Below are 10,524 nucleotides of genomic sequence, written 5' to 3'. Positions count from 1 at the left end.
TCCTTGCCGTTCGGCTTCGGCTACTCTTGTTCAATCTCGACGTGATGTTAAATAAGAGTGGGGTTATGAATATGTATTTTACTTAGTTTTCAACAAATTGTCACCTATATGGATTCGCATTATGCGTTTTTCACAGTGTACTCTGTGTCTCGTCTTTGACGTTCGGCTTTGGCTACTCTTGTTCATCCTCAACGTGAATGTGGGGTTATGAATATGTGTTTTACTTAGTTTTTCAACAAACTTCCACCTATATGGATTCGCATTATGCATTTTTTTTACAATATACTTTGTGTTTGTCACCTATATGGATTCGCATTATGCGCTTTTCACAGTGTACTCTGTGTTTCGTTTTTGACGTTCGGCTTCAGCTTCTCTTGTTTAATCTCAACTTGAGGTTGAATAAGGGTGGGATTATGAATATGTTTTTTATTTAGTTTTTCAACAAATTTTCACCTATATGGATTCGCATTATGCGTTTTTTTTACAATGTACTTTGTGTATGTTACCTTTATGGATTCGCATTATGCGGTTTTCACAGTGTACTCTGTGTCTCGCGTTTTTTACAATAAACTTTGTGTATTATGCGTTTTATGTTTTATGCATTTTTTACAATGTACTTTGTGTATGTTACCTATATGGATTCGCATTATGCGTTTTTCACAGTGTACTCTGTGTTTCGTTCTTGACGTTCGGGTTCGGCTACTCTTGTTCAATCTCAACGTGAGGTTCAATAAGAATGGGGTTATGAATATATGTTTTACTTAGTTTTCAACAAATTTCCACCTATATGGATTCGCATTATGCGTTTTTCACAGTGTACTTTGTGTCTCGTCTTTGACGTTCGGCTTTGGCTACTCTTGTTCATCCTCAACGTGAGTGTGGGGTTATGAATATGTGTTTTACTTAGTTTTTCAACAAATTTCCACCTATATGGATTCGCATTATGCATTTTTTTTTTTTACAATGTACTTTGTGATTGTCACTTATATTATTCGCATTATGCGTTTTTCACAGTGCACTCTGTGTTTCGTCTTTGACGTTCGTCCATTGTTACATCCTCTGTGTTTTTGTGACGCCTTACCGCACGGCTAAGGAGGGCCCGTCTTATAGCCTATCCAAATTTAGCCATTTATTATATTAATTATCGAGTTAAACATTAGAAAGAAAATTGAATGTATGGGGATTGGGATCAAGTTACTCTTCATCATTATATTTATTATCCCAAATAGCGTAATCTGAATAGGCTATTAAGCGATGTAAGTTTCCCTGAATGTTTAGGGTCTCCAGGTCCGATTCCACCGCGTGCAGCCAACATCACCGACCTATTCACTGTTCTTTCTTCTAACATCCACTCTATGTGACCAGCCCACTGAATACCTACGATTCACAATATTTTCTCTTTTGTAAATTCGTCATTTATACGACTGCCCGACACGCCATTTTCTAGTTTCCCAATTTCGTTTTCGTCTGCATGGCGTGGAACCGAAGCTGTTTACAGTGTGTCGACTAGTTGAGGCCAGGGGAAAAAAATCACATACCCCAATATTGAATTTATAGCGATTTATTTTTAATTCAAGCTATAAGTTTTATTTTTGTGCGACCGTTGGCAGTCTCTAGACTTAAAATCTACCCCGGGCCCATTTCACGTTCCCCATGGCAATCGAGTTTGTCTCCATTAATCTATATTGTAGATCATTTATTTTTTTGAGATTTTAGTAACCCGTAACACTGGGTAGACACCTTTACGTGGTGTGTTACGGGGTATTAAGATCTACCACGGTTACATTGCCAGCTGCAGTGCAATCTTGACCCAACGAATACCTTCCTCATTATCCAACTCCGTGGTACTTATGAGGGTGTCGCTAAGTCGGTGGCCTCTCGTTAAATAAGTATCACATCAACACTTTCTTCCCCTCCCTAGTTACGCTGAGAATGGGCGTGGCCAGGAGTAGCAATCCTCATGCTTTTGTTATTTTTGCTCAAAACTGAAATCAAGGACCATCCCCCTTACTTTATTTCTGATAGCATTCTAGATAATTCTAGATAGCATTCGCCGCCGTACCAAACTGACAATCTACAAAACGCTCATTAGACCGGTAATCCTCTACGGACACGAGACCTGGACGATGCTCGTGGAGAAGCAACGCGCATTTGGATTTTCCGAAAGGAAAGTGCTGCGTACCATCTATGGTGGGATGCAGATGGTGGACGGTACGTGGAGGAGGCGAATGAACCACGAGTTGTATCAGCTGTTGGGAGAACCATCCATCGTTCACACGCGAAAATCGGACGACTGCGGTGGGCCGGGCACGTAGCCAGAATGTCGGTCAATAACCCTGTGAAAATGGTTCTCGACAACGATCCGACGGGCACAAGAAGGTGCGCTGCAGGCAAGGTGGATCGATCAGGTGGAAGATGACTTGCGGACCCTCCGTAGACTGCGGGGCTGGCGACGTGTAGCCATGGAATGGAGAAGACTCTTATATACCGCACAGACCACTTCGGCCTTAGTCTGAATAAATAAAATTATAATTCTAGATAAGGATCTCAAAAGTAAGGGGTCGTACACTTATTATGTAAGCAATTTTTCTGGGTTTTTCGAACCCTCCCTCCCCCCATGTAAGATTTTTTTCATACAAATGATTTTTTATTTATATGGAGCGTAAGATATTGACCGAACCCCCCCCCCCCCCCCATAAGTGCTTACGTATCACTGAACCAATAAATATGATTAAATTTATATGAAAAATATAATACCCATCTCATGATATCTATTTAATCAATTCTATTTGAGTCCAATAACACCTATCAGATACTTGATTAAGAACTAAAAGGTAACATTATGAAAATGATTTGAATCTCTAATTGATGTTATCTGAAAAATCATATGCTTTGGTTCATTTCATAATCAGATAAATTTTATATGATTGTCTAATGTGCAAATATTGTAGTGTACACAGAATCAAGATGGCAGCCAGTGCGCAAAACTTGCTAGCAGATTTAAGATTCCCCGACGATTTACTTCAGGTGTTCAGAGATAATTCAAGTTTTATAATAATCCCAATTCATTACTTTAATGTTCGTTGTTTTAGAATGCGGGATCACTCTGTATGAGTTGGTATCCACATCGTTCGAAGATTTTAAAAACAAATTGGAATCAACATCAGTTCAATGGAAGTATGAAGTACTTTTCGATATTATTGACGGTTGGAGGAAGCGAAATGTAAAATATTTCCGAAAATATTTATATTCACATATATGATTAATTTGGTGTTATTTTTACAGAAATTGAATGTTGTGCAAACAGCTCCAAAACCGTTGACCGCTAGTGCATATTTAGCACCAGTACCTCGATCCATACCTGTCACCGGATCCATTGTGATAAACAACGAAACACCGGAGGAATTACAGGCCAAGACGGAAGTTGTCGAAGTTGTTGATACATGTTCTCACTCAGCTCAGTCTGCAGTTTGTCTCAGTTATGTGCCTCCAGTTGCGGCAAGCGACGAGTTCACAGTAGCTGGTGTCTCAGAAGAGCTTGCAGAATGTTCCAATTTCTCACCGGATTCTTGTTTGAAAGATAAACAGACGGCAGAAGCTCCCAAGCTAACATCTGCGGAAAACGGCGAATGTTTAGTGCAGGCTGGTGTTTCGGGATATCTCGGTAAACATTCTCAATCCCTTCCGCAGGCTACAGTACCTGTCGCTCCTATTTCTTCGGTGACAGAATCTGGTACGGAAGACAAGCCGGTGGCAGAGCTAGATGTAGCAACACAGAGCAGCGTATTTTCAGCAAGCACTCTTCTTACGCTCTTGGAAGCTACCATAGAAGGAAAGGATATTATCGAGAAAGCGAAAATTGGTGAACTTTCAGAACCCAAACAGTTGCAATTATCAACAACTATCGCCAAGTTTCATCTACAGCATAAGTCCAGACTCCGAACAGAAGATTTGGAGACATACGCCGAAGCTATCACAATCTTATTCAAGTTTTTAGAGAAAGGTAAATTAAAACCATATTTTTCTACTATTGTTTTACATACTATGCATTTACAGGACAATTATTAGGGTAAGACGGTATAATATGCCCCCCCTAAGGCAACTCCTTGATAACTTTTTACTTTTCAACGCTATTTGTGTTATTTGGTAGTGCAGGAAGTCACAAATGCATTGCCCATGAGTAGTCACATAAAAATATTACAGATAATACGTAATAAAGCTTTTTTGAAAAGTCGTGAAAAAATGAAATTTAAAAAGTGCTTGGGCAATACGCCCCACCTCAACCAAAATCATGTAATAGCCCTTCATTAGTATTTAATCAATCCCATAATAAAAAGGCTACAAATCCTTATGCGCTTGACATTAAAAAACCAACATAGGTCCATCCAAGCAGGTATGAATTACATTTCAATATTTTCCATACAATTTGGAAGCAACTGCTGCAGGCTCGCTGCGCTTGTGTCCAGTTGGTAAGGGCATATCGTCCTGCCTACACTGGGGCGTTTTGGCCAGTGAAACATGTTTTCGAAAATTGTTACATTTTTGAAGATGGAAGCAATTTTATATCATATTAACCACTGAGAAAAGTAATTTTGTTGCCCAACTGAGTGTTCCAGTGCAAGTTTTGCGGACAGTATGCCAGAGTCGCTCCAGAATGTTCAGCAAGCAAACATTAAAAGTTACTTCAAAACTGTGACTTTTTGTATTTTGCAAATATTTTCATTAAGTACAGGTCGGACTCGATTATCCGGAGTATCGATTTTTTTTTCACTCCGGATAATCGAATCCTCCGGATAATCGAATCACTAGAAAAAAAATCAAATCTGCAATTAAATGACGAAAAACTTATGTTTTATTGTATTTGCAGTGGAGTAGTCAGAAATTATTTGGAAAAAATCCGTATTAATCCGCCTAACGGCATCGGTGACTTTCTGGTATATAATAGAAAATAGTATTTTTTTCATAACTTTGGAATCCATAGTCCAATCCAGTCAATTTTAATATGAAATAATGAGACAGGATTCCCATTCGAATCGAACTTGTTGGTTGAGAATAGGTGCCAAAATAATAACTAGACTATTTGCGCATTTTTTGTACAAAAATAATGTTTTGGCCATTATTTCTGAACCTAAAGTTTGTTCTAGTCAATTTTCAACAGAAATCTATGAAAGTTTTGAGTCAATTGACCCATCTATCCATTTTTCAATAGGAAACATTGTAAAGGCTCCCCCAGACCTGAGTGATTTCATCGCCGCAACGGCGAAAACTAGTCGCCGCGATTTTATCGTTGGGTGCTCTAGGCAATGTTCCAGTTACTCTTTCACTCCAACGGCAACAGAATCGCATTAGCCAAGCGTTAGAATCGCGTCGCGATTTTTCCGTCACGTGTGTTAGGGGGGACCTTGAAAGGATTTTCCATTAAATGCAACCAGTCGCAAGCAAATTGGATGAGGATAATTACCAAAAAATGGGTTATGTTGTGTGCACTCAAACCCACATACAGCGCCCCAAATTCGCCGACCATCGGTATATAATACTATGGATCTCCGAGCCATCTTAAATATGTTTGTTTTTGGAGCGAACATATAGCCTTTCGGTACACTTCGTATCCGAGGGAGACAAAAAGGGGGTCTTCAGAATAAAAAAAATAGGCAACGTTCCGCACATAAATAACCATTTACAGGAGCTTGCAAGATTTTCCTGTGGAAATTTGCGATTTTTGCGTTACGAAATTAATGGATTATTCCTCAAAGGGTGATATTCTGCAAGATAAATTCCCTTAGAAAAACTCCAATTGTAAGGACATTAGTGCTGATGGAGCACATTTACACATGTACCTCAGTGACAATTGTACTAGAACGAAGCGTTTTATCACAACGTCGGTGGGGGAAATAGTTCTCTGCCCCTTTTTTCGCATTTGTATCGGGTGACGAGCAATTTGTTTTCATGTCTTGTTATGGTAAAAAAGCCTCATGCTTTATGTCCATTCATTTCATTCATTTCATTTATTTAGTTAACATCTAAACAGATAACACTATATCAACAATTTGACGCCACAATGCACGGTTCGAGGCCGCATCTCTCCATCCTCGGATACGCCCCACGCTCGTCAAGTCGTTCTGCACCTGGTCTGCCCATCTCGCTCGCTGCGCTCCACGCTGTCTCGTACCTGCCGGATCTGAAGCGAACACCATCTTTGCAGGGTTGCTGTCCGGCATTCTTGCAACATGTCCTGCCCATCGTACCCTTCCGGCTTTAGCTACCTTCTGGATACTGGGTTCGCCGTAGAGTTGGGCGAGCTCATGGTTCATTCTTCGCCGCCACACACCGTCTTCTTGCACACCGCCAAAGATGGTCCTCGAATACTCCGAGTGCTTGCAAGTCCTCCTCGAGCATTGTCCATGTTTCATGTCCGTAGAGGACAACCGGTCTTATAAGCGTCTTGTACATGACACATTTGGTGCGTTGGCGAATCTTTTTCGACCGCAGTTTCTTCTGGAGCCCGTAGTAGGCCCGACTTCCACAGATAATGCGCCTTCGTATTTCACGACTAACGTTGTTGTCAGCCGTTAGCAAGGATCCGAGGTAGACGAATTCCTCGACCACCTCGAAGGTATCCCCGTCTATCGTAACACTGCTCCCCAGGCGGGCCCTGTCGCGCTCGGTTCCGCCCACAAGCATGTACTTTGTCTTTGACGCATTCACCACCAGTCCAACTTTTGTTGCTTCACGTTTCAGGCGGGTGTACAGTTCTGCCACCTTTGCAAATGTTCGGCCGACAATGTCCATGTCATCCGCGAAGCAAATAAATTGACTGGATCTGTTGAAAATCGTACCCCGGCTGTTACACCCGGCTCTCCGCATGACACCTTCTAGCGCAATGTTGAACAACAGGCACGAAAGTCCATCACCTTGTCTTAGTCCCCGGCGCGATTCGAACAAACTGGAGTGTTCACCCGAAATCTTCACACAGTTTTGCACACCATCCACCGTTGCCTTGATCAGTCTGGTAAGCTTCCCAGGGAAGCTGTTCTCGTCCATAATTCCATAGCTCTACGCGGTCTATACTGTCGTATGCCGCCTTGAAATCAACGAACAGATGGTGCGTTGGGACCTGGTATTCACGGCATTTTTGAAGGATTTGCCGTACAGTAAAGATCTGGTCCGTTGTCGAGCGGCCGTCAACGAAGCCGGTTTATGTGCTTTTGTCCATTTGTCTTTTTGTCCATTGTTTATGTGGTGCTTTATGTCCATCGTTGCTAATTTTAAATTGAGAGCGAATTCTGCAACCCATGTTATGGATCCAAACACATCGTTTTATGGTGGCGAGGTTGCGTTTTCGTCTGTCGAATGAGCGACTGTTTTGTCTCAAATGCAATAGCTTAATTGGCAATCGATTATGTAATTGCCTAAAAAAAGAGGAAACGGACTTCCACGGAAGAGTTCTTGAAGCGAGAAGTTTGTGGACATATTCTAAAGAAAATAATTGATTCATGAAAATAAAATTAAATATGTAGAACACCCCTATTTCAGAACCTCCCATGCAAGCTACGTTCAAACTTCCTCAAATAATCCTATTTAGTAGGAATATAACAATAATATAATCATTTGAATTCATGAAGTTGATATACAAGCCTATAGTCAGATTTTAATATTCAAAACAACCCCTTTTTCAACCCCCTCCTACAACCTAGATACGTCTCATTGTTAAAATAATCATATTGCATATCATATTATTGAAAATAAGAATTTAGAATAAAAAACATTCGAAGAAAAAAAATACTCCGGATAATCGAGTCTAAAATTCCGGATAATCGAACCCCGGATAATCGAGTCCCCGGATAATCGAGTCCGACCTGTAATTCAAAAATATTCCCATATTCACATAAGATGATGGTTTTACAAATATTTATAGGTACCAACTGAATTTGACCCTTAGTAAGTTATAGTTTTCTAGATATCAAACGGGGGCGTTTTGGCCAGGTGGGGCGCATTATACCGTCTTACCCTACATCAGCCGAGGCGGCGATCGTCGCAACCATGCTGGTAAAATAGCAAATAAAATTGCAAATCTGAAGCACAAAACACGTAAAACCGAAATTAAAGAGCACGAACACGCTAAAAGTTTGAAATTGTGTGCTGTTCATCAACCCCATGAAGAACCAGAAGCTCAAGATGCTGTAAACTGGTTAATTTTGAATCAGCACACATGGGATTCTGTTTTGCATAAATGGCCTCTGAGTTTTAATCACCGGAAACAATATTTGAAATCTGCTAGTCTCGTTGAACGGTTGCTTACTACATATTCGCATTATAAATCAGCGCACGGATATCAACTAGTAAGTTTAATGTTTACAAATGGTGAAATGCGGTAAAAGCAATAAAAAATGCAATATTTCTTCTACAGATCGACATTGATTATCGTCTCCTAAAGGTTGGTGCAACGGATGGAATCGATAAACTGGATTCGATTACTCCAGCGATTGTAACGTACATTGCTCGAAAGGGAACCGATCCATCGGTTGTCAAACTTGTAAAACATCTAACGAATAGCAGCACCAACAAAGGTAAGCAAATATGGTGAAGCTATGCAATCCTTAGATAAAAAACTGTGAAACTTTATCAGTAAGGTGTATTTTGCAAGTTGTAACTAATTCTAATTTATATTTCTTTTCCTTGAGCTCGATTTGAATTTTTCAATGTTTTTCAGACGTTAAACTATGCGCTCTTCTACTTGGCTTGAGCACGGTTTTGCCACCTCTTATAGTTGGACGACGGTTCAAACCAACTATTTATATGGCACAGCATGACACGATTCTCTTCGTCGAATCCATCGAAGAAATAACTGCGAAAGTTCAAGAGACGTATGCATCATATGCAGAAAGAAAAATAGCGGTTGTTCCAAAGCTGGTTGTACTCGGAACCGGAATAGATAATATCGAAGGACGTTTCTTCGTGTGTTTTTCGGACGTCTGTTACGAACTACCATCTATCGCTAGAGCCACGGACGTGCTGATAAAACTATCAGTTGTTTTTGGTTTTTTGGTAGATTTATACCTGGAACATATCAAAGAGTATCATCGTGTACCGGTGGTCTACCGGTACGAATGTACTGGACCATTATGTAGACTAGTTTTTTCGAAATTTTACCCGTTTAAAAAGCATCTGATGTTACACTCTGTTCCACATCAAAAAGAGAAGAGCACCATCAGTGATATTCCTATCGACGAAGATAGAAATTATTACAACGCACATTGCAGCACCAGTCCAAAAAAACAGAAGTGTGGCGAAACGACGGAATACGCAGAAAACATTGAGATTACAGATAAACGTGACGCGGTAGACTAGGCAGCTTTAATGTTTACGGTTGGTTTACACAACAAAAATAACATCACTAGAAAAGATGTGTATGATATACAGCGGAAAGCAGGTCTCATATTTTCGGAGCTAGGTCGCCTCCTATCCGATTTGAATATGACGTCAGACAATATTGATGATGCATTTAATTTTAAGAATTACTTACAGAAAATGACAAATATTTTCGGTTTCATATGTTCGGATTTTAAGTTTGCGATTGCCAACAGTCATAACCGTAGAAAAAAATAAGCTAAATAGAAATCCTATGAGTTTTAGTGAAGAATTAGATATAAGTCATGATCAAAGCTTATTAATATTGATGCCTTTAAAATTTCAAATAACTTCGTTCTGAGAGTCAAATAACGTACTCCAGAAGATTGTCACCAGAACGCTCGAAAAAATCAGATCAAATACGAAACTACGTTAATGGAACAAAATGGAAAGAAATCAAAGAGAAATACGCAGACGAAATTGTTTTACCGTCCGTATACAACCGAATTTGAAGTAAATGATAGTCAAAGTTCGCATAATAATCGACACTCCGTATTTGGAATCTACTATAATTTTCCCACGGTCCCAGAAGAATTTCAAGCCAAGTTGAATAATATTTTTGTAGCTGGTATGTTGAGAAAAGTAGATGTAAAAGGCAGTGGAATCAACAGTTTGCTAGATGCATTAATTGCGGAATTCACTAAACTAGAACAAGATCCAGTAGAGCTAAATATTAATCGCAAAGCGATAAATGTTAGATTCGCTCTATATCTGTTGCAAGGCGACAACTTGGGAATGCATACTACCTTATGCATGTCCAGCAGTTTCAATGCTAGTTTGTCGTTTTTGTAGACGACCTAAAGAACTTTTGAAGAGCGATGTTAATGAGCATGCTGACTGTATGCGACGCAGGGCTGACTATGAAGAAGATATAGAAACTGATATGCATAGCGAAACAGGTGTACAAGGGTACTCTGTGTTTAATAAACTGCCATCATTCCATGTAGTGGAGAATAAAAGTGTTGATCCAATGCATGACTTATTCAGCACCGGTATATGCAAATATGGTTTTACGGAAGTTTTATATTACTGTATTTACCGTAAGAAGTACTTTACAATAGATGATTTTATTACAATTCGTCGTAACATCGGTGAACTCAGCTTGGATAGCGAACT

At 39.9% G+C, this 10,524-nt stretch overlaps 1 protein-coding gene across 1 annotated transcript; it reads left to right on the top strand.

Annotated features, from left to right (window-relative positions):
* Positions 1-2,967: 2,967 nt before the first annotated feature.
* On the top strand, positions 2,968-9,543 carry LOC134222036 (uncharacterized). The gene is made up of 7 exons (XM_062701187.1): positions 2,968-3,046; positions 3,093-3,223; positions 3,286-4,003; positions 4,057-4,069; positions 8,018-8,339; positions 8,408-8,567; positions 8,711-9,543. Exons 1-7 carry the CDS (start codon positions 2,968-2,970, stop codon positions 9,346-9,348), a joined length of 2,061 nt encoding a protein of 686 aa, XP_062557171.1. The 3' UTR covers positions 9,349-9,543.
* The last annotated feature ends 981 nt before the right edge of the window (positions 9,544-10,524 follow it).

Source organism: Armigeres subalbatus, chromosome 3 (assembly GCF_024139115.2).
Source record: "Armigeres subalbatus isolate Guangzhou_Male chromosome 3, GZ_Asu_2, whole genome shotgun sequence".
Taxonomy (NCBI): domain Eukaryota; kingdom Metazoa; phylum Arthropoda; class Insecta; order Diptera; family Culicidae; genus Armigeres; species Armigeres subalbatus.
This window is presented reverse-complemented; position numbering and strand designations above follow the sequence as displayed.

Bases quoted from the DNA above. Each gene is read 5' to 3' on its own strand.
- LOC134222036 (XM_062701187.1), top strand. From the start codon at position 2,968: ATGGCAGCCAGTGCGCAAAACTTGCTAGCAGATTTAAGATTCCCCGAC. The intron at 3,224-3,285 runs GTAAAATATTTC...TTATTTTTACAG, and splicing joins ACGGTTGGAGGAAGCGAAAT to AAATTGAATGTTGTGCAAAC. The intron at 8,340-8,407 runs GTAAGTTTAATG...TTTCTTCTACAG, and splicing joins CAGCGCACGGATATCAACTA to ATCGACATTGATTATCGTCT.